Source organism: Eumetopias jubatus, unplaced genomic scaffold (genome assembly GCF_037043125.1).
Source record: "Eumetopias jubatus isolate StellerSeaLion01/CBP00866 unplaced genomic scaffold, mEumJub1_p1.0 scaffold_9, whole genome shotgun sequence".
NCBI classification, from domain to species: Eukaryota; Metazoa; Chordata; class Mammalia; order Carnivora; family Otariidae; genus Eumetopias; species Eumetopias jubatus.
In genome coordinates, this window is record NW_028274815.1 from 77,222,202 (window position 1) to 77,249,854 (window position 27,653).

General features: G+C 42.6%; 1 protein-coding gene across 1 annotated transcript; it reads left to right on the plus strand.

Annotated features, from left to right (window-relative positions):
• Positions 1-1,119: 1,119 nt before the first annotated feature.
• CUNH2orf92 (chromosome unknown C2orf92 homolog) lies at positions 1,120-27,653 on the plus strand. Its single transcript, XM_088026215.1, has 7 exons — positions 1,120-1,180; positions 3,917-3,979; positions 11,342-11,425; positions 16,410-16,514; positions 24,323-24,430; positions 25,713-25,863; positions 27,516-27,653. The coding sequence occupies exons 1-7, from the start codon at positions 1,120-1,122 to the stop codon at positions 27,649-27,651; spliced, it is 708 nt and encodes a 235-aa protein (XP_087882341.1). The 3' UTR covers positions 27,652-27,653.

Genomic DNA, 27,653 nt, shown 5'->3' on the forward strand with positions numbered 1-27,653 from the left:
TCCCCTTATTTTGTGGTGCTTTTTTATGGCAGTCCCAGTAAGCTAAGATGCCTGAGTCACTCAGAATTCTAATATATAACTTTTTGTGTAACTTTTTGTCCCCTAAAGATCTCTTCAGTCCCCGACTGCATACAGTGCATGAGCCTAAGGGCTAAAGGGCAGGGCTGGCTACATAATTTGTGGGATTCAGTGCAAAATAAAAATGTGGGGAAGAATGTACAGTTAAATGTGCTATAATATAAAGATTTTACCTTTAAAAATAGTTATGTTTATAAAACATAATAGGGGAAACAGTGATACACATGTGACAACATCAACTTTTGTTTGTATTTTCAGAGTTATAATCATATATATATATTTAGATTTTATTTATTTATTTGAGAGAGAGAGTGAGTGAGAGAGAGCATGAGTGGGGGTTGGGGAGAGGGAAAAGCAGACTCCCCACTGAGCAGGGAGCCTGATGTGGGGCTCAATCCCAGGACCCTGGGATCATGACCTGAGCTGCAGACACATAACTGACAGCCTCCCAGGCGCCCCAGAGTTATAATCATATGTAATACAATAAATAACAATACTATCGTAATGCAATATCTTGATTTAGCATAAGATTTTTCTGACTACCCTAGCTACTTCCAATTCACTTAAGCTGATTTGTGTGTGTGTGTGTGTGTGTGTGTGTGTGTGTGTGTGTGTGTGTGTGTATAATTTTTAAGTAATCTCCACATCCAACATGGGGCTCAAACTCACAACCCCAAGATCAAGAGTCATATACTCTACCGGCTGAGCCAGGCAGGTGCCCCTCACTTAAGCTGATTTAGTTGATTGTTCTGTCATGTACAACTCAAGAGTCCTGGTTAATATCCTACCATCTTCAGGCTGCAGTGCACACAGGATGGAGGAGGGTGCTGCAGAGCCGAAGGGGTGGGTGGAAAGCCTGTTTCCTCAGGGTGGCCGGTGGCCCCTTCTCGTCCCTCTCCACAGACACCAGGCCCTGCCCCCTCCCCCTGTAGAACTGCCCCCCACCTTGCTTCCTGGTGTGACTTCACAGACCTTCTGGTTCCACAGTATCCTGGAGCTCGAGGCCATTATGGCTGAAGGATTTTAGGAGAGATACAGACTATGGCAAAGAAGAGAGGAACAGAGACCCTCTTCTTTGTTCTCTTTCTGGACTGTTGGCAAGGTACAGAGCTCTGCCCTCTCAAAGGTCCTGTCACAGGTATAGTGTGGCAGATACCCAAGTAAGAGACTCCCTGTGAACCTAAATCAGGAGGAAGATGGTGTTCTCCTGCAGGTGGAAATGGTGAACGCAGGATTTCTCCCCACCTCTACCTTCCTTACCTCCCTGAATCTACCGTAGGGACTTCTTGCTCGGAAGCGGGTAACTTTAACATTTTTCCTGACTGAAGCTTTCTCAAAGGACCTCTGTGGAAGGGTAGCCCACAGGCACACTGAGCTTTTTGTTACAAAATTTTTCAAACATATACAAAAATAGGAAGAGTAGTATGAACCTCTGTGCATTAATTAGGCCAATCTTGTTTCATCTCTCCCCTCATACACACACACACACACACACAGACACACACACACACAGACACAGACACACACACAGACACACACACACAGACACATACACACACATTTTAAATAACAGCTTTATTGAGATATAATTCACATAACATAAAATTCACCCTTTTAAGTGTATAATTCAGTGGTTTTTAGTATATTCACAGAGTTGTGAATCAGCACCGCTTAATTTAATATATTTTTTTAAAGATTTTATTTATTTGTCAGAGAGAGAGAGAGCACAAGCAGGGGGAGCGGCGGGCAGAAGGAGAAGCGGACTCCTCACTGAGCAAGGAGCCCAATGCGGGACTCCTTCCCAGGACCCTGGGATCATGACCTGAGCCAAAGGCAGATGCTCAACTGACTGATCCACCCAGGTGCCCCAACACTGCTTAATTTTAGAACAATTTCATTACTCCATAAAGCACTATCACACTCACTAGCTGTCACTCCCCATTCCCTCTTTCCCACAGCCCCTGGCAACCACTAATGTACTGACTGCTCTATGGAGTTGTCTCTTCTGGATATTTCCTATATGGAATCATACAACGTGTGATCTTTTGTGACTGGCTTCTTTCGTGTAACAGGTCTCATGGTTCAGCCACCCTGTAGCCTGTGTCAGTATTTCAGTCCTTTCTGTGGCCCAACAATATTCCCTTGTATGCATAATGCCACAGTTCGTCAATCCATTTATCAGTTGGTGGACATTTGGGTTGTTACCACTTTTTAGCTATCTGAATCATGCTGTTAAGAACATTTTAGGAACATAGAATTTTCAAAGTGAACATTAGATTTACATCCTCTATTTTTAGGGTTTTACTGCATTTGGAACCACTTTTGCTATTTACTAAACTAATTGGCCGACAGCATTCTGGCACATTCTCTCAGTGTAAAGATACTCGGCCTGTGGAGCAAAGCAAAAAGGACAGGAGGTACATTATACAAATCAAAACATTATACAAATGTCAGGGGTGACATCAGGACAAGGGGAGAATGTGACTGTTCTTTGTCAGGGCACTTTAAAAAACCAAAGCGTTTTTGTGAACAAACGTTCTACTGCCTGGGCTTACTTCCACTTTCACTGTATAGATTCTTAATGATTCACTATGTCTTAGCAAAAGAGAACTTTTTATTTCTTTCATTTACCAGAAAGCCATCAGAACTGGAAGCATTGTCTGTGTACTGTTAACTACCTGATTACCAGTTTTCCTGTAGAGTGGAAAGCTGCCATGAGCACACATTACTAACGGCTCTGCAGATTTTCTGTCAGGAAACCAAGTGAGACTCGGCATTGCCACTGGTTGTAAGAAGTTCAAATTCTTGCCCATACTTTATGAATGCTGTGGCACTCAGTAGGTGGGTGTTATGGCCCTAACAACCCTTCATGAGGGGATAGGTATCTCTTCCTTGGTGGTTTGCCCACTCCCCTGGGGCTGGAGAAAGGGCTGGCCTTGACCTAGAATCAAGACATCACAACATCTGTAAAGAGAAAAGCCTGAAATATAGTTCAAAATTCCACAAGTTGCTACAGATTTTTTTGGTTTTTTTTGTTTTTTGTTTTGTTTTGTTTTAGCACAGTCAATCCATATCCTTGACGTGGCCACATGAGTGTCAGCAGAAGGCTTGAAGTCAGTCCATGGCATCCTAGGGGAGACTGTTGACCCAGTGCTTTTCCATTTATACCTTCATTTTTGTATTCGTCAGTGACAACATCAGGAAATCCTTGTGCTTATCAAACAGATCAGGTAGGGGTGGCCTGAGGCCCTCCGAGCCCCCTCCAAATGTAGACCCTAGTGTGGATTAGTGCAGAGCATGCAGCAGTATTGTTCTCTGCCCTCCAAAACAAGAAGGCATCCCATTTCCAAGATGGTCAAAGTCATGGCTTGTTGGCATCATTTCCTATGGAGGGGAAAGTGTTGAGAAGACACTGAGATGTGTGTCCATTTGTCTTTTTGCTCCCCTCCCACAATGAGCACTGAGCATAACCATCCAGTGCCCCTTCTTGCCATTCATAGTAGATACTAACACTGGGATGTGATAAGGGGAGAGCACTTTTCCATCTACAGATGACATCAGCACATTTCATCTCAGCCCATCCTCACAGGCCTCTTGTGGTTGACAACTTTCCCACCAGTCTCAGATGGGAAAACCAAATCCCTCAGAACTTTACTGCCCAAGATCACAAGGCACTCAGAAGGTGGACTAGAACCCAAGTCCAGTGCTCTTCCTCCTAGAGCAGGTGAAGTGCGTGGTGCTCCTCTCAAAACACCATGTAAAAAAGTATTGATTTAAAAAGATTTCATGTGGATCCAATGAATGATTTAATCACAGCTAAGGTTTATTTTCCCCATAGGTTCAAATACTGAATTTTCATCAAGTTCAAAAAATTTGGATGAAGGTTTGTCTAAACTATTCGGTAAGTAATCTCCTCATGTGAAGCCACCATGCTGTTTTGAAGAGTGTCATGCTTTTCCAGGGTTGTCTGTCAGATAACCCAATGCTTTGGTGGGAGGGAAAGTGCTTGCCTTGAGGCTAGAACCAGTTCTTTGAAGTGTCAGAGTCCCAGGAAATTAGGCAAATTACAGAAGACAAATACTTGGAAAGGATTCTTCTCCTCAGAGAGGGGTCCACGCAGCAGAACAGGGCCACCATGTGGGAGTTATTGCAAGTGCTGTGTCAGACCCCGCTTTAGACCAGCTGCATCACATCTGCCTGACAAGGTGCCTGGGAGATTTCTGCAGCGGTGGGATGGTGAGGCCCTGAGGCTGAGATAAACCTTCTCCCCAGGTCCTCAGCCCTAGTTGAGCATGAGAATCCCCTGAGGAGATTGTTAAAAAGAGATCTTCCTCCCTTCTCCCCCCACCCCAGTGATCAGATTCCTTGGCGTGGGATGATTTTGCCCTGAGACTTTTTGCCCAGAGAAATCTCTTCTCTCTGGTGTTGTGTATGGGTCAGGAGTAGACACTGAGGGTTACATCTGGTCTGGGAAAGAGCTCTCAGGAGTGTGAACACTGAGGCTTCCCTCTGGGTTAGGACCTGTTGGATGTTCTGATCACAGAGCTACTATGCCTGCCAATCCTGCTTGGAAAGGGGATATCTCTCTACACGGGACATGGACCTTTTTTCCAGGAGCTGCTCCATGTTGGGAATTCTGGGTTTGCCCTTCCTCCACATGTGCTATTAAAGAGGCTCCAGTAAATCTGCACTGAGTGTCTGGCTGATTGAATGATGGGTAGGTTACCATGATTTAATGAGTGAAGGGATGCAGATAGCTCTTGCAGCCCCCTTACTGTGCTTCCAGGAATTCTTACCTGGGAATCAGAAGACTTTTGTCCTTCTTGCAGGAGCCCTATGTCTCTGAATCCCATTCCACATGTGTGGAAGGGGAGTGAGTGAGTGTGAAGATGGGTGTCTGGTTTGGGGTTTGGGAGGATCCCATCATCCCCCAAAGGCCTACTGACCTGCCCAGCGCCATGTCCGTGTTGGCCTTGGCATTGGTGGGCCACCAATAAACTTTACACGTTCTCTCTGAGCAACAATTTAGGATCCTGTAGATCAACACATCTATTAGGGAAAGGGCTAGTAATGAGAACTCATCATCTTGTAATTCTGATAGCTGATTTGGTGTTGCTATCATAAGCACCTATTTTACCAAGTGAGTAGACCACCCACCAATGTACCAACAGCCCTTGAAAAAGGACTCAGAATAAATACTGTATTAATGGAATTCATGATTATTTTCTGTGGCTTAGCAAAGTAAACCTAGAAGGAGAAAATGAAACTATTGTCCCCCAGGGACAGATAGACACTGTCTTTAAAAAAGAAAGAAGTGTGCCTGGGTGGCTCTGTCAGTTAAGTGTCCACCTCTTGGTTTCAGCTCAGGTCATGATCTCAGGATGGTGGGATCAAGCCCCACCTCGGACTCCATGGTCAGTAGGGAGTCTGCTTGAGATTCTCTCTCTCCCTCTCCCCCTCCCTGCTCATGCTCTCTCTCTCTCTAAATAAATAGATAAAATCTTTAAAAAATATATAAATAAAAAGAGAAAATGATAGACTTCAAAAAATAGAACTAATAAAAAGTACTAACAGTTTTATAAAGGAAGAGTTTTCTGAACTTGTAGAACTGTGATCTATAAGTGCTGAGTCTTCTCCCCCTCCTCCAGCCTCCACCCAATTTTTGTAGGTACAGTTTTCATATATAACATTTGTAAATGAATTTTGAAACTCTCTGAGGATAGCCTTGCCCTTTGGGTTTGTCATGTCCTGGCAGTCCTGATGTGACATGGAATTCTCTGGGTGAGCCCCTCCCTCATTCCTGGTTCTTCTCTGAAGCACAGGGAATGTCATGTGGGATCTTGGTGGGGGCTGTCACCTGGCTGCAGCAGCCCTCCCAGGACTACCTCAAAGACTTTTCATGATGCTTGCAGCTCACCGAGTTAGTGTCCCCAAGAGGCTAGTCCCAGGTTTCCTGCATGTCACGTACGGACCCATCAGGGCTGCTGAGATCACAGTGAGCACCAGAGTGTAGGTTAAGGGAGTCTACTGACACCTAACATCTACATACAGGAGTGACTTTGAGGTCTCAATAAGTATCATGGTCAACTGGTTCCAGAACTCAGCCTTACCTGGCAGGACCCACTCCTTCTTCTCAGTCTGCTCAGCCTAGTGCCTGCCTTCTGGCTTTCTTGGGCTGAGTTAGTTTTTCTCTCCTGTCTGCTCCTGTCCCTTGCCATATTGCTCTGTGCAGCTGTGTCAGTGTGTTTGCCTGTGTCTGTGTGTACTTCTACCTCTCCCACGTGTCTGGATGGCTCACAGATGCAGACCAGGCAGTGTGTCTCAGTCTGCTTTGTTTTTGTCTTCTTTAAAATATTTAACCATTCAGCGCTGATGATATATGTCAACCATTATACACAGAGTTTCTTTGTACAATTTGGGTTCCAAATGTTTATTTTGGTCCTGTTATTTTGAAGTTGGACCACATTTTACTCCCAAACAGTGCTATATGAATCACAGTGATACCACCTTATGTACCCCTCCCCACATTTATTGAGGCACAGCTAACATATAACACTGTGTAAGTTTAAGGTGTAAACATGGTGATTGATACACATATATAATGCAAAATAAAGAACACATGGTGTACCTAATTTCCTCCATCACATCCCATAATTATTTCTTCTTTATGCTGTGAACATATAAAATCTACTCTCTTAGCAGCTTTCAAGTACATAATACAGTATCATTGACTATAATCACAATGTTATACATTGTATCCCTAGAACTTACTCATCTTATAACTGGAACTTTGTAACTTTTGATCAATATCTCCCCGTTTCCCCCACCCCTGACCCCTGGCAATCCACCGTTCTACTTTCTGTTTCTATGAGTTCAGCTTTTTTAGATTCTACATAGAAGTGAGATCATACAGTATTTGTGTTTCTCTGTCTGAATTATTTCATTTAGCATAATGCCCTCGAGGTCCATTTATGTTGTTGCAAAAAACAGGATTTCCTTCTTTCTCATGGCTGAATAGTATTATGTAATTAATATATTATGTAATATTATGTAATATATATCATCACCTTTTCTTTCCATTCATTCTTTGATGGACACTTAAATTGTTTCCACATCTTGGCCATTGTGACTAATGCTGCAGTGAACATAGGAATGCAGATAATCTCCTCGAGATCCTGTGTGCATTTCCTTTGGATATATACACATAGTTGGGACTGCTGGACATACGGTAATTCTATTTTTAATTTTTTGAGGAACTTCCATTCTGTTCCCTTGGAGCCCATACCAGTTTACATTCCCACCAACAGGGCATACGGGTTCCCTTTCCTCCACATCCTCATGAACACTTATTTCTTGTCTTTTTGATGATAGCCATTCTCACAGGTGTAAGAATGTGGTTTTGATTTGCATTTCCCTGATGATAAGTGATGTTGACACCATTTCAAGTATCTATTGGCCATTTTTAGGTTTTCTCTGGAATAATGTTTATCTAATTCCTCTGCCCATTTAAAAGTCATATTGTTTGTTTTTTTGCTATTGTGTTGTATGAGTTCTTTATGTATTTTGGATATTAACCCCTTATTAGATATATGATTTGCAAATAATTCCTTCCATTCTGTAGGTTGCTTTTCATTTTGTTGATTGTTTCTTTTGCTGTGCAAAAAAAGCTTTGTAGTTTGATGTAGTTCCACTTATTTATTTTTGCTTTTGTTTCCTGTGCTTTTGATATCATATCCAAAAAATTGTTGCCAAGAACTATAGGAAACAAACTGAGTGTTGCTGGAGGGGAGGAGGGGAGGGGGGATGGGGTAATTGGGTGATGGGCATTAAGGAGGGCATTTGAAGTAATGAGCACTAGGTGTTGTATGCAACTGATGAATCACTAAATTTACCTCTGAAACTAATAATGCAGTATATGTTAATTAAATTGAATTTATGTATTATTTTAAAAGATTTTATTTATTTATTTGAGCGAGAGAGGGAGAGACAGCGAGTGAGCACATGAGTGGGGGGAGGGGCAGAGGGAGAAGAGAGAGAATCTCAAGCAGACTCCACATTGAGTCGGTGCTCGATCTCATGACCCTGAGATGATGACCTGAGTGGAAATCAAGAGTCGGATACTCAACCAATTGAGCCATCTAGACTCCTCTTAAAATGAATTTAAAGAACAAATTTAAAAACCAATGTCAAGGAACTTTTCTCTTATGATTTCTTCTAGGAGTTTTGTGGTTTCAGTTATTAAGTCATTAATCCATTTTGAGTCTTTTTGTGAGTGGTGTACTATAGTGGTCCATTTTCATTCTTCTGCATGTGGTTATTCAGTTTTCTCAACACCATTTATTAAAGAGACTGTCTTTTCCCCATTGAGTATTTTTGCCTCCCTTGTCAAATATGAGTTGACTGTGTATGCAAGGTTTATTTTTGGGCTCTCAGTTTTGTTCCATTAGTCTATGTGTCTTTTTGTGCCATACAATTTGTATGCTGTGATTGCTATAGCTTTGTAGTATAGTTTGAAATCAGGAAGTATGGTGCCTCCAGCTTTGTTCCTTTCTCAGGATTCCTTTAGCTATTCAGGGTCTTCTGTGGTTCCAAATGCATTTTAGGATTGTTTTTTCTATTTCTGTGAAAAATGCCATTGGGATTTTATTTATTTATTTATTTATTTATTTAGAGCGAGAGTGTGTGTGCAGGGGGTAGGGGCAGAGGGAGAGGGAGAGACAGAATCTTAAGCAGGCTCCACCCCCAGCACAGAGCCCGATGGCAGGCTCAATCTCACAACCTTGAGATCATGACCTGAGCCAAAATCAAGACTTGGATGCTTAACTGACTGAACCACCCAGGTGTCCCCAAATCTCAATTTTTCAGAAATAATTTAGACAGACCAAAATCTCCTTCCCCAGACAAGGCATTTTAGAACATAACATTATATATTCATTGCATTTGTATCATTTATGCACTGAATTCATAGACTAGTTCTGGTACATACAGAGTAGATATATTAATCATGGACTGCTGATATTAACACGCCTTTCTTGCTTCACTTGAGATGAAATTCTACTGCAAGTGTTTTCCAAAGTTCCATCTGATGAAACAAGAACAGCAGGAAAGTCAATTACAAAGAGAGAAGTGAAAGAAAGCAAGTATACGTCTTTAAAATTATAAGCGCACATGTTTTTAAAGGCCTATGAATTGTATCGTTTGTACTACCCTATCATTTTAACATTCTTAACCCAGGTATATAGCAGCAAAATGAAATTGAGATGTGGAAGAAAAAAATTATCTGATATACTCTCTATAACCTTCTACTGACTATGGGAGTCTGTGTAAAGTCTAAATAGCACTGTATTGTGGGATGATCTCTGAAGTTCATGTGTCAGGCAGGTTCTCTCACTCTGGAGGCTGTTCAGAGGGTAGGAACCAGATTTGCGAGTGGTGCTCACTGTCCTTGGTAACACTGGCTGTGAGTCATGTAATGATTTTTCTAGTCAACAACACTCTACAGTTCAATGTGCATGTGTGCCCTGTTCACTGGCTTGGGATAGTAAAGCCTTCCCATCCCTCCCCATTATCTCCCCACCCCACACTCTAGCCTTTGGAAAATATTTGCACTAAGAGACAGAGCCTATTTCTGCCTTTGGACTGATGCTCCAATGCCAAAGCTGAGGGAAAGAAGCTGGTCACATATGCAGAAAACAGGTGCATTAGCGTAAATCACACAAGTGACAGAGAAACCCTTTAAGGTGGACACTGTGTGCATATTTAGATTGAGTAATTATTTATCAGGACAATCCAGGCAGGTATGCTGTGTTGAAATTATAAAACTATTAGCAAACCATTTTTGTAACCAATGGTGCATTTTATAAACCACAGATTAAAGTGAATATTTTACTGTGTAATAATGATGGTGTATCCTGCACAATGTTTTTATTATGTTCCCTTGGCTGACACAATGGGAAGAACACATTTTTGACAAAGTTGAATGACTGAGTGTATCTATTCCTAATGATTCACCAATGTTTCATCTCTAGAGAACTGTGCATTTGTCACTAGTTGGATCAAAGTAGTCGTACTTGAAATCATTTGGCATCCACCATGCAGGCTTCCCTACCCATTTTTTTGTAGAGTTGAAAGCTGCAATGTGTACAAGTTAATGTCCACAGATTACTCAGTGGCTGTGTAGATTATCTGTGAGAAAACCATGTGAAAACTGGTGTCACTGGTTTTGTGTTAAAAGTTCAGATTCCGCAGACACTTCATGAATGCTCTGTCACGACAGGAGGGTGCTGCTGGGACCCTGAAACTTCTTCAATAGGGGATAAGTTTCTCCTCCCTGCTGGTTTTGCCCACTCCCCTGGGGACAGAGAAAAGGGCTGGCCTTTACCTAGAATCAAGAAAATTTGTGCAGCAACTAAGACATCACAACATCCATAAAGAAAATCCTGAAAATATAGTTCAAAATTCCATGAGTTGCTACAGCTTTTGAGCACAGTCAATCCATATCCTTGACGTGGCCACATGAGTGTCAGCAGAAGGCTTGAAGTCAGTCCATGGCATCCTAGGGGAGACTATTGACCCAGTGCTTTTCCATTTATACCTTCATTTTTGTATTCGTCAGTGACAACATCAGGAAATCCTTGTGCTTATCAAACAGATCAGGTAGGGGTGGCCTGAGGCCCTCCGAACCCCCTCCAAACGTAGACCCTAGTGTGGATTAGTGCAGAGCATGCAGCAGTATTGTTCTCTGCCCTCCAAAACAAGAAGGCATCCCATTTCCAAGATGGTCAAAGTCATGGCTTGTTGGCATCATTTCCTATGGAGGGGAAAGTGTTGAGAAGACACTGAGATGTGTGTCCATTTGTCTTTTTGCTCCCCTCCCACAATGAGCACTGAGCATAACCATCCAGTGCCCCTTCTTGCCATTCATAGTAGATACTAACACTGGGATGTGATAAGGGGAGAGCACTTTTCCATCTACAGATGACATCAGCACATTTCATCTCAGCCCATCCTCACAGGCCTCTTGTGGTTGACAACTTTCCCACCAGTCTCAGATGGGAAAACCAAATCCCTCAGAACTTTACTGCCCAAGATCACAAGGCACTCAGAAGGTGGACTAGAACCCAAGTCCAGTGCTCTTCCTCCTAGAGCAGGTGAAGTGCGTGGTGCTCCTCTCAAAACACCATGTAAAAAAGTATTGATTTAAAAAGATTTCATGTGGATCCAATGAATGATTTAATCACAGCTAAGGTTTATTTTCCCATAGGTTATCCTCAAAAAAAGAGCTTGAAAAATATTGAATTTGTATCAAGTTCAAATAAACGAGGAGAACATTTATCTAAACTATTCAGTAAGTAATTTCCTCATGTGAAGCCTCCATGCTGTTTTAAAGAGTGTCATGCTTTTCCAGGGTTGTCTGTCAGATAACCCAATGCTTTGGTGGGAGGGAAAGTGCTTGCCTTGAGGCTAGAACCAGTTCTTTGAAGTGTCAGAGTCCCAGGAAATTAGGCAAAGTATAGACAATAAACACTTGGAAAGGATTCTTCTCCTCAGAGAGGGGTCCATGCAGCAGAACAGGGGCACCATGTGGGAGTTATTGCAAGTGCTGACTCAGACCCCGCCTTAGACCAGCTGCATCACATCTGCCTGACAAGGTGCCTGGGAGATTTCTGCAGCGGTGGGATGGTGAGGCCCTGAGGCTGAGGTCAACCTTCTCCCCAGGTCCTTAGCCCTAGCTGAGAATGAGAATCCCCTGGAGAGATTGTTAAAAAGACCCCTGATCGGATTCCCTGGCATAGGATGAGATATTTGCACCAGTAGTTTTTAAAGCTCTCCAGGTGATTCTAGGCTGGGACTCATTGATCTATTCCAAGTCTCTCATGTAACATTTGAGAAAACCAAGGCCTGGAAAGAAGATGGTAGGAAGCTCCAAGAATATGTCACGACTGAACTGCCAAGAATTATCTTAAGCAACTATTTTGGACTGTTGGATTCTAGTTGAACACTTGCATCGTCCAGAGGAATGCTTAATGAAGAGACTGGTAAATTTTAGTGATTCATGTAGATCCTACCATTCTCCTTCCCCCAGCCCCATAGCAGGTAGCCAAGTAGTCGGCAGCCTGAATTCTCAGTGTAGTTTGCTGGTGCCAGAATGGGCAATAGGCACCCATCTTCAGTGTATTTATTGTCTTTGATGACTTAAGGAAATGAGAGAGAAAGAACTTAAAGAAATCAGGAAAACAATGTTTGAACAAAATGAGAATGTCAATAAAGAAACAAATTATAGAAAGGAACCAGAGATTCTAGAGTTGAAAAGTACAGTGGCTAAAATGAAAAATTCACCAGTGGGATTTGACAGCACATTTCACCAGACAGAAGTAAGGATCATTTTGAACTTGGACAATTGAAATTGTCCAGTCTGCAGAGCAGAAAGAAAAAAAAAATGGGCAGAGGATAAGGGACCTGTGAGGTCGCGTCAAGTGTACCAACATACACATTATAGAAATCCCAGCAGGAGAAGAGAGAGAAAGGGGCAGAGAAAATATATGAGGAAATAATGGCCAAAACCTTCTCAAATTAGATGATTTTACACATCCCAGAAGCTCTAGAAACTCCAGGCATAAATGCAAGAGAGTCACACTGAAACACATTATAGTCAAATTGTTGAAACCCAAGACATAGAGACAGTCTTGAAAGCAGCAAAGGAAAAACTACTCATTGTTTACAAGGGATCCTCAATAAGATTAGTGGCTGATTCCTCCTCAAAAATCATGTAGACCAGAAGTGATGACATATTTAAAGTCCTGAAAGAAAAGTACTGTCAACCAATAGTTTTGTATGTGACAAAACTATTCTTTGAGCATAAAAGATAAACTAAGACATTTCCAGATAAACAAAAGCCAAGAGATCTGCCCCTTAAGAAATGCTAAAGAGAGTACTTCGGGCTGAAATGAAAGGACACTAGACAGTCAAAAGTTTGAGAGTAAAATGAACACTGGTAAAGGTGACTACATAGGTAAATGTAAAAACCAATATTGTAATTTTGGTTTGTTACTTCATTCTTTTTTACAATGTGATTTAAAAGGCGATGAATGAAACAGTGATTGTAAATTTATGTTCATGGACATACAACGTGTAAAGATGTAATTTGTGGCAATATAGGGGAAGGTAGAGATATATACGAGCAGAGTGTTCATATACTAAGTTGGTACTATTCAAACTAGGTTGTTATTAGTTTAAAATGTTAGTTGTAATTCCCAAAGTAATCATGAAGAAAAGAACCAAAACATATACAGAACAGTAACAAAGAAGGCAATTGAAATATAACATTACAAAAAATTGGGGTGCCTGGCTGACTTAGTCTGTTATGCATTTGCCTTCAGCTCGGGTCATGATCCCAGAGTCCTGGGATCAAGCCCCACATCGGGCTCCCTGCTCACCAGGGAGTCTGCTTCTCCATCTCCCTCTGCTTGTGTGCGTGCTCTCTCTCTCTCTGTGTCAAATAAATAAATAAATAAAATCTTAAAAAAAAAAAACTCCCACAGGAAAGCAGTAATAAAGGAACTGAGGAACAAAAAATTTATAGGACACAGGAAACAAATAGTTAAATAGCAGAAGTAAATTCTTTTTATTAGTAATCACATTAAGTGTAAGTGGATTAAACTCTTATTAAAGGGCAGCGATTAGCATATTGACTAGAAAATCCAGTTTTCTTGTTGGGAATGGAAAATGGTGCATCTGCTGTGGAGAACAGTATGGCTGTTCCTCAATTAAAACTAGAATTACCATATGACCCAGCAATCCCATATTTGGTTATGTATCCCAAAGAATTGGAAGTCTCAAAGAGGTATTTGCCATGTGTATAGCAGCATTCTTCACAATAGCCAAAAGGTAGAAGCAACCCAAGTGTCCATGGATGAATAGATTAACAAAATGTGGTATATACACACAATGGAATATTATTCAGCCTTAAAAAGGAAGGAAATTCTGTTGCATGCTACAACATGAATGTTGTAGCATAACCAGTGGGTGCTTTCTTTGCCAAATTTAATAAGCCAGTCACAGGAAAACAAATATTGTATGGTTCTACTTATAAAAGATAGCTAAAGTCAAATTCATAGAAAGAAAGTAGCATGGTAGTTGCCAGGGGCTGGGGTAGGGGAGGTGGAAACAGGGAGTTGTTGTTTAATGAGTATGGAGTTTCAGTTTTGCATGATGAAAAAGTTCGGGATATCTGTTATACAACAAGGAGAATAAACAATACTACTGAACTATGCTTAAAAATGATCAGGATGGTAGGAGCACTTGGCTGGCTCAGTCAGTGGAGCATACAACTCTTGATCTCAGGATTGTGGGTTTGAGCCCCATATTGGGTGTAGAGATTATATAGAAATAATAAGATCTCAAAAAAATTATTAGGATGGTGATTTTGTGTTATGTGTTTTTTACTACAATTAAAAATAAAACTTATTTGGGCGCCTGGGTGGCTCAGTTGGTTAAGCGACTGCCTTCGGCTCAGGTCATGATCCTGGAGTCCCAGGATTGAGTCCCGCATCGGGCTCTCTGCTCAGCAGGGAGTCTCCTTCTCCCTCTGCCCCTCCCCCCTCTCATGTGCTCTCTCTCTCTCATTCTTTCTCTCAAATAAATAAAATCTTAAAAAAAACTTACTTAAAAATTTAACATCCTTTTGTGATAAAAACACTCAATAAACTAGGAATATAAGGGCACTTCCTCAATGTGATAAAGTCCATATATGAAAAATACCCAGCTAACATCATAATGATGAAAGAATGGAAGTTTTTCCCCTAATATCAGCCATGAGACATTCTTGCCAATTCTTTCAACATAGACTGTGAGTCCTAGCAGAGAAATTAGGCAAGAAAAAGAAATAAAAGGATCTAAAATAAATCCATAAAGAGTTCACAAAAATTGTTAGTGCTAAAAAATTAATTCAGAAACCATTAGTTTGTTCTCTATAGTTAAGTCTCTTTCTTTTTTTAAAAAAAGATTTTATTTATTTTTGAGAGAGAGAGAGTGTGAGCACAAGCAGGGGAGAGGGGCAGAGGGAGAAGGAGACTTCCCCCCTGAGCAGGGAGCCCAAAGCGGGACTTGATCCAGGATCCTGGGATCATGACCTGAACCAAAGGCAGATGCTTAACCGACTGAGCCACCCAGGCACCCATGTCTGTTTCTTGGTTTGCCTCTCTCTCTTTTTTTCTCTTCTCTCCTTTGTTTTGTTTCTTAAATTCCACACAGGAGTGAAATCATATGGTATTTGTCTTTCTCTGAACGACTTATATTTTGCTTAGTATAATACTCTCTAGCTCCATTTGAAAGTTTACAGGATATAAAAACAACACAGAAAGATCGTTTGTATTTCTATATTCTGATATGAATAGTCCAAAAAAGGAAAAGAAATCAAGAAAACAATTCTATTTACAATGGCATCAAAAAGATTAAAATACTTAGGAATACATTTAGCAAAGGAGGCAAACAACTTGTACACAGAAAGGGACAAAACATTGCTGGAAGAAATGAAAGAAGACCTAAATAAATGGAAAGATATCCTATGTTAATGGATTGAAAGACTTACTGTTGTAAAGATGACAAGAGTCCCCAAAGTGATCTACAGATTCAATGCAAACCCTATCAAAATTCTAATTGCATTTTTTGGAAAATAGAACTCATTCTGAAATTCCTATAGAATCTCAGTAGACCCAAAGTAATCAAAATAATCTTGACCCAGAAGAACAAATTTGGGGGACTCCTGGGGGGCTCAGTCGATTAAGCCTCCCACTCTTGGTTTCGGCTCAGGTCATGATTTCATGGGTTGTGGGATTGAGCCCCGCATCAGGCTCTGTGCTCAGTGGGGAGTCTGCTGGAGAGTCTGTCTCTCTCCCTCTTCCTCTGTCTTTACCCCCTCCCCTCTCTCTAAAATAAATCAATAAATCTTAAAAAAAAAGAACAAAAAATTTGGAGGAATCTAACTTCCTTATTTCAAAACTTACTACAAAGTGGGTCAGAATGACAATTGGAGCAAGAAGGAAGGTAATGACACTAAATGTCATGAGATTTGGGGCAAAGTTTCTAACTGCCTGTCTTTTAGTGGGAAATAGCTACTGCTCAAGACATCTAGTGCAATCACACTTTTTCAGAAATGATTGTAGGAGTTAGGATTTCCCTTCCCAAGGCAAGGTATTTCAGAGTATAATATCATATGTCCACTGAGCTTATATCATTGATTTACTGTATTTGTAGACTGCTTTAGGTACTTGCAGAGAAAAATGTCAATCCCCCACGGCTGGTATTAACATGCTTTTTTTACTTCACTTGAGATGAAATTCTACAGCAAGTGTTTTACAAGGTTCCGTATGGGACACCATTTGATGAAGCAAGAACATCAAGCAAATCAATTACAAAGAGAGACATGAATTCAGAAAGTAAGTATATGTCTTTAAAACTATAGGTGCATCTATTCCTATAGGTCTATGTATCGTATTATATATACAGTGCTATCATTTCAGCATTTGTTAAAACAGCTCCCTGGGTGGCAAAGACAAATTGAGAAATGAAGGACAAAATTGTCTGAAAACCTCTCTATAACCTTCAAATCTATGGTCTAAAATGTGCCTATCCCTCTATTTTGCTGGGGGAGTGGGGATCCGTGGAGTTCATGTGTCAAGTAGGTTCTCACTTTCTGGAGGCTATTCAGAAGACAGGAACTGGAATTGCAAGTGGTGTTTACCTTTCCTGACAACAGGAATCCTGAGTAATGTAATAACCTTGTCTTGCACACGCTTTATACTTCCTGTACTTCCCCGTGCATAGTTTGATACTTTGGTTAGCCCTTGGGGAGAGCTGGTGCAGTCATTAGTACCCCCATCCAATGGGATAAGACCCAGGCCAAAAAAATCACTTGCCCTAGGCACACCAGTAGAAATAACAAAAATGAAAAATACTTTCTGATACTTCCCAAAAGCAGCTTCAGATTTTTTTTTTTTAAGTAGCAGTTTGAGAATTAAGACAGTTGTTTGATCATAGGTTTGTAAGGATAGAATTGTGCATCAGAAACTTCCAGCAGTACAGGAAGGTGCCCTGGGCAACCGAGTAATGGGCACTGTGTTGGAATTTTGCATACAGATGTGAATTTCAGTTCCTGAGGTTGGTTTCCCACAATATCTGCCTGGGCTCCAGTCTCTGTAGTCAGCAGCTAGCTGGTGCCTCGCTCTACATTGACATGTAAACTTTCAAATATACATTCCCAATACAAGTTGAATTCTATATTAACATTGTAACACTTAAAACAAAATACAGACCCAAAGTGCTCGGAAGTGTGTACTGATACAAATTTTTCTCTTTCATTTTTTTTCCCCCATAGTTTTCACCAAAGGGACCAGTGTTCCTGGGTATTCTACTGCACCAAGGTTTCTCCTTGGCAGCATGGACAGAATTTCTATTAATGGTAAATGCAAATGGATATAATTGGAGTTGGGGGCCAATAAGTAATACCTCATCAATAAGTAATACCTCAGGCACAATACCTTGTGCCTGAGTTTAGAGCCAAATGTGAGACTGAGCTAAGGATCCAGCAGATGGAGCTCAGACTATCTTCTCTAGAAAACTTGGCTGGATAATGTGGGTGCTTCACTTTGAATTAGGAAGAGTGCCTAATCACTGGTGAGGTTTAGGGTACCTGTGGTTTCCCCAAACCCCCACCATGAGAGAGTTTGCTTCTGTAAAATTCACAGCATAGAGGAGCAGTTCAGAATGTCTGCTCTCTGGAGGCAAATGGATGCGAGAGAGAGAGAGAGAGAGAGAGAGAGAGAGAGAGAGAGAGAGAGAGAGGAGCTGGCCATAGGTACCTGAATCCTCTTCCCAAACTTACCTGTGAAGTCCCTTTCTCCCCCTGGGGGCGGGGACTGGTGAGGGGCAGAGCACATTCTTGAAGTGATACCCCAGAGGAGTTCTCTCCCTCCCCACCATGAGGAGTATGGGAAAGTGCTCCCCTTTAGCTGATGAGCAAAGGCTCATCTCACAGACCCCATTATGGTGGGGGCAGATTGGCTCTGAAGACAGGATGAGGAACTAGCATCCCATGAAGCATTTCTTCCCTAGGCAGATAGAAAGATTTCAAAGGGAAAATAGGCTAATTATGTCACTGTCCAAGCTGGCAAATATGTGGTCTTTCCTGGGAGTAAGAATATGAACTAGGTCAGTGGTTCCCAACCCTGACCATGCATCAACCATAGAGGAGAGGATGAGAAATGGGAAGAGATTATAAACCCTTATTTCTGGAACCCACCAAGAGTTTCTAAAAGTGGAGTCCAGGGTTCCGTACAATTATGCCTGTTTTCCAAGTGATTTGCCTACAGGTAACATTTGGAACCATTGACCTAGATGGTTTTTGGAGATTAATTTACCACAGAATTCTCTTTAAAGTGAATACCTCTAATATTCCTGAATTTGTCCTATACATTTCCTTCTGTGAATTTCATGATAATCATAAATTCAATGTAGTTGAGCATCTCTTTGGTACCTAGGTCTACACCAGGAGACCTGAAAGGATGATTTTATACTGAGAACCACACACGGGTTCGAATGATTTCATCAACACAGTCCAGGTCATGCCATTTTTCTCTGAAATGCTACACCATTTATTAAAAAGTCCATCTATGCTCCAGTGATCTGAGATACCACCTTTATCTTATACTAAATTCCCATATGTCCTGGGTCTCTTCCTGGGATTTTTTTTTTTTAAGATTTTATTTATTTATTTGACGGAGAGAGACACAAAGGGAACACAAGCAGGGGGAGTGGGAGAGGGAGAAGCAGACTTCCTGCCGAGCAGGGAGCCTGATGCGGGGCTCGATCCCAGGACCCTGGGATCATGACCTGAGCCGAAGGCAGATGCTTAACGACTAAGCCACCCAGACACCCCTCTTCCTGGGCTTTCTATCCTAACCACTGACCTACTGGTTTCTGTATACAACAGTACCACACTGTTTTAATTACAGAGGCTGAAATAGTATGTTTTAGTGCCTTATGAGACTAGGCCCTTCTTTGCAGTTTTTGTTTGTTCAGTGTTTTCCTGGCTAGTTTTGCATGTTTGTTTTTGCACATGTATCAACTTGTGTAACTTCATTAGAAGCCTGTTGATATTTTTATTAGCATCACATTAAATTTATAATACAATATTCACTTTGGGAAAACTGGTGGTAAATCATTCTGTGCTGGAAATGGGGACGTCTTTCCATTTCTTCAAGTTTACTTTTGGCTTTTTCACTGTGTGATTTTTCTCCCTTGTAGGAGCTTGACTCAGTGTTCGGAGTATAAAATGGGTTTATTTTCCTCTACCTCCCTGGACCCCCAGCATGTACAGTGGCCAATTTAAACTAGGTTTGGAGGCCATTCCTTTTTTTTTTTTTTAATACACAAAGCATCACATTACAAATTGATCATTACACTCATCTTGATAACCCATGATGTTGAGTTTTTAGGAGTCTCACAATTAGAAGATTAGAAAACTTCCCTTGGAACTATAATGTCAGGTTGAATCATTTGAACTTAATGTTTTTTTGTAGGTCAAAAGTGGTTGAGGGGCACCTGGGTGGCTCAGTCAGTTAAGTGTCCAACCCTTGATTTCAGCTCAGGTCATGACCTCAGGGTCACGGGATTGAGCCCTGCGTCAGGCTCTGTGCTCAGCAGGGAGTGTGCTTGAGATTCTCTCTCTCCCTCTGCCCCTCCCCCTTGCTCTCTCTCTTTAAAATAAATAAATAAATCTTTCTAAAAAATGGTCAAATAGCTCTAATTTCATATGGTTCAACCTCAACATGTGGTTCAATCATTCAGGCGTCTCTGCTTAATGGGATGGGTCACATACCCAATTCCAGGCTTCCTGCAGAGTGTAGATCCCTTTGTAATGGTGTTACTTCTCTCCATCCATAAAACCTGAGGTAGCTGATTCAAATCCTTATGTTTATATAGACATAAGCAAATATTTCCTTTGTTCAGCTGTCTTCCTTGGAATTTCATTTCTACTGTGGTTTTAAAATAGGTCCACAAATTCTTTGACATCCGTCCCCTTGAGTGTGGGCTGGACTGAGTGACTTGCTTCAAATGAATAGAACGTGACAGAAGTGATGGTGTGCTACTTCATAGATTAGGTCATCAAAGACATTGTGGTTTCTGCCCGGCTATCTCTTGAATTGCTCACTCTGGGGAAAGTCAGTTGCCATGTTGTGAGGACATTCCAGCAGTGTCCACTGACTTAAGGAGAGGACTTTGTGGTGAGCAACCGGGCCCTCCTGCCTCCAGCCAGTGGGGAGATGAGGCCTTCTGCCAACAGCTCTATGAGTGACCCATTTTGGAAGCAGACCCTCTGGTGTCAGTCAGCCTTCAAAGGACTGCAGCCTAGGCCAACGAATCAGGCTTAGCTGGGTGGTTCTGGCTCAGAGTTTCTCATGAGGTTGCAGTCAAGAGTCTTCAAGATCCCTTCTCTCAGTCAAGACCTAGCTATTGATCTCCTACTCGGTGAGAGGTGCTGTGCCAGGAGTAGAGAGCTGAACAAGGCACTTGTGTCCTCCAAGAGCTCACTGCTAATAGGAAAGTCGGTGTCATCCGTAATTATTAGCTATAAGTATGCTAAAATGGAAGGTGCTTAACAAGTGCTTCAGGGTGGCACTGTTGGTTAAGCGACTGCCTTCAGCTCAGGTCATGATCCTGGAGTCCCGGGATCGAGTTCCACGTCGGGCTCCCTGCTCAGCGGGGAGACTGCTTTTCCCCCTGACTCTTCCCCTCTCTCCTGCTCTTTCTCTCTCTCAAATAAATAGATAAAATCTTTAAAAAAATGTGCTTCAGGTTGTATTTGCATGGAGCTTTGAGAGGACAAAAGAGAGGCAGGTCTGCTAACTAAGGTTTTTTGAGTAGAGAGAGTGAATTAAGAAGAGACCCCCCTGCAGACAGTAGTAGAGGTCACATGACACAAGAAAAGGAAGCTGACCAGGCCCCTCTTCAGAGGCCAGGAGCTGCTCTGAAGCTATTCTGCTACACTAGGAAATCCACAAATCTTCATTAGCAGCTGTGACCATTCCCCCCACCCCCAAATTAATGGTAAAAAGGGCTGGGTAGGAAGAGGGCTGAGGAAATGATTTTTTTTTTCTTTGAGAAGTGACGTGTCTTGTTAAAGTGTGCACAGGTGTGCAACGAGTTCCAGCTATTATTGATTTAGCTCTGCTGAAGGGAACCTAGGTCTTAGTTAACAGTGCAGCAGTAGGGTGCTCTTAATAGAAGCAATCAAAGTCTTATTTCAGTGATAGTCTCCTAAGAGGAAAAAGAGAGAGAGAGAAATTATGACATAAGACTTTGACAATTTCCTTGAACACAAAGCCCAAATTTCTTGGTTCTGGGCTCATTTGACACATTTGTACCAGGCCCAGGATGTGACTGATTGGCACTTGAATTGAGTCTACCTCATGGATGTGGGGCTTAGCTTGTTGTCCTTGCTCCTGTAATGGGCTACTGCTTCTCTCATAGTTAATGGTTTTCTGTAGTTGAAACGACGTTTGGAAACTGACTATATTTGGCAAAACTCGGTAACTGTGCTTATTTTGTCTCGCCAAAAAAAATCCAACAAATGATCAAAATCACAACCCATATTGATGGTAAATGTAGACAGTGACTTCTAATTCTGGTTTTGTGTTTGTGGTACAGAGACAAGGAGGGTAAAAATTTGTGTTCAAGTGATGAGTCTATCTTTTCCACACCTCTGTGAAAGAGCAAGGCCAATGTAACCCCTTAGTGGACTAACTCTGCACTGTTCAGAGTTTTCTGTGTATCTGTGGTTGTTAATATCTTGACTGATTTGACAAGCTGGTGTTTCTGAAGTCAGGTAATTATGATTCATGTTAAGTTGGAAGTTTTCTCTCTTTTCTAAGTCAAATTGAATAAGGAACACATTTTTCTCCTTCCTCAGAAATAATTAAGACCTCAAGAGGCTGTTGTTTGATACCATAGCTGTGTTAACCACATTGTCTCATTCCCACCTCTTTGAGAACTAGGCCAAGGCAGATACACCAAAGTCACGCCAAAGCTGCCACTCAGCTCAAAGGCATCTGGGGCTGGGGGCTCCAGCCTTGAAGTGTTCTAGGGACAAAGGATTCATTACTTCTCACTCTTCCTCAGTCCCTTTTTATTTATTTATTTTTTAAAGATTTTATTCATTTATTTGACAGAGAGAGGCACAGTGAGAGAGGGAACACAAGCAGGGGAAGTGGGAGAGGGAGAAGCAGGCTTCCTGCTGAGCAGGGAGCCTCATGTGGGGCTCGATCCCAGGACCCTGGGATCATGACCTGAGCCGAAGACAGATGCTTAACGACTGAGCCACCCAGGCGCCCTCCTCATTCCCTTTTTATTTTTATTTTTTTAAAATTTATTTTATTATTTTTTATTATTATTATATTATGTTAATCACCATACATTACATCATTAGTTTTTGATGTAGTGTTCCATGATTCATTGTCTGTGCATAACACCCAGTGCTCCACGCAGAACGTGCCCTCTTCAAAACCCATCACCAGGCTAACCCATCCCCCCACCCTCCTCCCCTCTAGAACCCTCAGTTTGTTTTTCAGAGTCCATCGTCTCTCATGGTTCCTCTCCCCCTCCAATTTCCCCCCTTCATTTTTCCCCTCCTGCTATCTTCTTCTGCCCCCCCTTTTTTTTAACATGTAATGTATTATTTGTTTCAGAGGTACAGATCTGTGATTCAACAGTCTTGCACAATTCACAGCACTCACCATAGCACATAATTCTCATTCCCTTTTTAATAGCCTTACTTTCTAACTGCTAACCTCAGTCCACACATCTCACTGGATCTCCTACCCATTGGTTCTGGTTTGCTCCTGGAACTTCTCAGAACATCTCCCAGCCCCTTTCCAGGGCCATTCTTGTGTTGAACAAAGACAGATCTGGCTTCCCAGTCTTCTTCATGCTAACCTCACTCAGGCCCTTTGACGAGGTCTCATATACAAATGAGTCAGAGATAGCCAGTGGGAGAGTTAGGATGCTAATATTTCTGATTTTCAACCCTGCCTGTTTCTACTAGGCCATTCTATAGCCCCTCTCCCAATAAATGCATATGTCAGTGTAATTCACTCTCCTGTCTTGCCCTTGCGATTTAAGAAAAATTTTTATAGTACTTCATGATTTTTAAATTGTTTCCACGAATACTATGCTATCTGTGAGGTAGGTCTTACTATTTCTATCTTAACGCTTGTGGAGACTGGGGTCAGAGGGGCTCAACAACTGACTGAAAGATTCTCTCGAGGTCCTCTGAGGTGGTCCCTGACCAGCTCATTTGGCGGGAGGGAGGGTAGTCTGTGAGAAATACACATTCTCAAGCCTCCTCAGACCTACTGAATCAGAAACTCTAGGGTGGGGCCCAGCGGTCTGTCTTTTAAGGCCTCCTGGTGATTTGGATGCACACTCACATGTGAAAACCACAGTCTCAATCTATGGGTGGGTCACCCAGGAATTTGTTAGATTAAAAAAAAATAACAAAACACTGATGTACATTTGGACTTTTCTCCAAAATCCTCCCTAACTCCTCACTTTGATTCTAGAGGAAGTTATTTTTTTTAAGATTTTATTTATTTATTTATTTGAGAGAGAGAGATCGTGAGCAGGGGAGGAGCAGAGGGAGAGGGACCAGCAGACTCTGTGCTGAGTGTGAGCCCACCTCGGGGCTTGATCCCATGGCCCTGAGATCATGACCCAGGGTGGGGGGGGAATCGAGAGTTGGACCTTTAACTGAGCCACTCAGGCACCCCTGGGGGAAGTTATTTTTATCATAAAAATAGAACTAATCAGGGGCGCCTGGCTGGTTCTGTCATTAGAGCAGGTGACTCTTGATCTCGGGGTTGTAAGTTTGAGCCCCACGGTAAGTGTAGAGATTACTTAAAAATAAAATCTTTTTTTAAAAAAGATTTTATTTATTTATTTGACAGAGAGAGACACAAAGGGAACACAAGCAGGGGGAGTGGGAGAAGGAGAAGCAGGCTTCCCACCGAGCAGGGAGCCCAATGCGGGGCTCGATCCCAGGACCCCGGGATCATGACCTGAGCCGAAGGCAGACGCTTGACGACTGAGCCACCCAGGTGCCCCTAAAAATAAAATCTTAAAAAAAAATAGAACTAATCACAGACCAATGGTTGTTTTTAGATGAACTCATTTTGTCTTTTGTCTTCTGTAGGTCACAATTCAGAGAAGAGGGATAAAGAATCCTCTCTCTCCAACAGAGATGTAAATGAGCCATTTTCTGCTATAGATAAAGAAACACTTGAAGAAGCAGTTAGGACAGGTAATAAGCTATATAGTGTAAACTAAATAAGACACTTAAGTATAGATAACCTCAGAGTGCATCTGTGCCTCTCATGGTATTTTAACAAAGGAGATGTCAGCATGCCTTTAATTTACCCACAAAAGCATACAATCTGCTGGTAAAATGATGAATTAAACTAACTCTGGGAATTTGACCACCCTTTCGAAAAGATGCTTTTAGTCATTTCTACCCAACCAGGATCATTCCTAACATAGGCATCATCTTCTGAGCCTCTGCCATTACTGCACACTGAGGCTTTCTAACAAGTAGGAGGGAGTAAATCCAAATATTAACTAGTACTGGATCTTCAACCTTGGATGACCTGAGCCTGGGCCCATTCAGAATGGGTAGAAGCTTGCCCATCCTGGCAATGTGCTGACTTTTTCCAAGAGGGCCCTTGGAGTTGCTTGGTGCTGCGGCCTCTTGCTGTAGCTTAGATCAAAGTGGCAAGTTGGACATTTCCAATTTTCTTCCCATAACCCAAGATGGCCCTTGGCCAGCATCCCCCTACCTGCACGGCTAGCACCCCCCTCAGTGGTTCTCCACACCAAACCATCCAGTTCCTGTTATGGAATGTCTGTGCCCCATTTCCTTGATTCCTGCTTTTGTCACATTACAAATGGAGTGACAGAAGCTCTAGGAGTCCCTGATGTCAGCTGGGGTCTCCAGCTAAGATTGCCTTATGCTCTAAAGCCCACATTTGGTGGCATTCCGAATCTACCCTCAAGATTTCTGCAAGTCCCTACAAGCTGTAAGAGCTCAAGTTCATCTGGCAGCATGTTTACCCTTGTGCATGAAATTCCCCCAAACTTACGCACTTGAGGCAGATTATATATATGGCAGAACTTCCTGAAGCTGGGAGGGTGGGGTGATGGGGGCCAGCTTCAAACTGAATATTTGACTCCATTGTTTTTAGTAGTCATTGCAGAACTTGCCACCACCTCTGTGGCTCCTGATGCTCTTTCCATCTGACCTCTCCCCTATTCTCCTCCTGCAAACTGTGCCTTGTTGTCTCTTCTTTTTGGTTGCTTTGCTGCTTGCTGGCTTATACCCTCAGCTTCTGACCTCCACCACCAAACAGCATCCCATGTCACCGCCAAACAGCTTACGAGTGTATTTTCCTAAACAAAGCCTGTTTCGTCCCCAGAAGGACTTCTGGAGCCAGCAGCTAAGTTTCTAAGGTCTTCAGTTCTGGTCGTCCCTGCAGATCTGTATGGGGCTGTCTCTTTCTGTTTACATTGCCATGTTTCTTTTCATTTAGGTGTTCAAAATAAGAACGTACCATGTGCGCAGCTTCTGCAGTTCCTCCAGAGGAACATCATCATTGCTGCCGCCTCAGTGGCGGGAGTCCTTGTGGTTACAGTGTTGCTGCTGCTGGCCTTGACCACATGCATCAGGAGGAAACAACTATCGTGAGTGGCTCTTAGCTCCCGCCTTCCTTCGAAGGACTTGTGGGTATTTGTGCCAATGTTGCCCCAGAGCTTCCTGCCGATCCTGGAGTTAGGTTGTGTATTCATAGAGTACGGATCGCCCAGGCTAGGAGTTTTTAAGCCCTGCCTTGGTGGTGATGCACAGCTAGGTTTGGATTTCCTGGCTTGGACCATGCTTGCCTCTAAAGAATCCCTTAGGTTAGGCCACACCTGTTTTCTTTTTTCTTTCTTTCTTTCTTTTTTTTTTTTTAAGATTTTATTTATTTATTTGACAGAGAGAGACACAGCGAGAGAGGGAACACAAGCAGGGGGAGTGGGAGAGGGAGAAGCAGGCTTCCCGCAGAGCAGGGAGCCCGATGCAGGGCTCGATCCCAGGACCCCAGGATCACGACCCGAGCTGAAGGCAGACGCTTAATGACTGAGCCACCCAGGCGCCCCCACACCTGTTTTCACACTGAGGGCCACTTAAAAGAGGAGATGGTACAGCCTCAGGCTGAAAGATTGGAAAATAGGACAATGAGGTCAGGGAGGGATGAGGCCATGGAGGAGATGAGCACAGGGCTGATGTTTGGATTGTTCACCCTGGGCAGTAGCCCTGATTGTTAGAATATTGAAAGATCCCTCTACTGGTTGGTAAACAGCAGCTTCCCAGGACCTCCCACAGACTTTCCAGTCTTCCCCAGGGTCCTGCCAATGAAGGGTTCATGCCTGGCCCAGGAGTGGCCCTTTAGGGCTGTGCTCTTGACAGTGGCCACGCTGACTAGTCAGGGGCTGTCTGGACCACTTGCTAAATATGTCCGTTATCCCCCTGATGAGAGGGCTCCAACACAGTGGCTATAACCATGAAAGGCACTAGAAAGTAAATGGCTTACAAGACTGCATTTGCAATAATTGCATCTCGAAATTATGTGCCTCCATCGGCATCCCTTGAGACACACTTCCTAATCACAGGGAAGAGCAGCTTCCCAAGGTCCCTCGGGTCTTGCGTAACTCAGCTTGTCCACAGAGAAAGGGGGCTGTGGTGTGCCATGGGGGGTGAAGTGTCCCTTCCCCCCAACTCAGAGGCTACGGTACTTAAATTTGCCCACAAGAGTGACATTGCTTTCCCTAAAGGAGTTCTTTAAAACACTAAGATTCCTGAGACTGGTAAGCTATTCAGGCCAGCCACCACTACCTCATACCCAGCTTCCTCCTCTGAGACAGGACTGGGTCCCCTGAAGTGAAAGGGGAGCCCGGAAGGTGGCAGAAGTTAGAGATGGAAGATTTAAAGAGCTTCTAGAAATAAGCTTGAGCCACTTCACAGTTCTGACTGGGGCTTATCCATTGGATTTGTCATTTCCCTTCTGTGCCTCTTAGAGATGTCAGAAGAAGTGGTCAAGACTGTGGCTCCATCCCATAGAGGCAAATCGAAGCTGTGGAGAGCCTGTGTTATCAGAAAGTGGGGGGAAAGGAGTTTCCCAGAGGCTCTCTGGTGCCCAGAGGCAAAATGAGTTTCACACATGACAAACCTTCCTGATGGGCAGTAGAATGCTCACCCCTCAGAAACATCAGCCTCTGTCACTCCCCAGTGAGTAGACAGTAGGAATTCCTATACACAGCATTGTGCAATATGGTTTTGTTGTATTTTATTTTAGACATTCTCCAGCGAACATGACATATAATATTTTTATTCTGAATGGGAAGACTTGGTGGCAGAAGTTTCAAGAAAAGAACCCCAGAAAACACAGTGATAAACAGAAACGGTTGTTGAAGAGCAAATCCCGTGTCTAAGC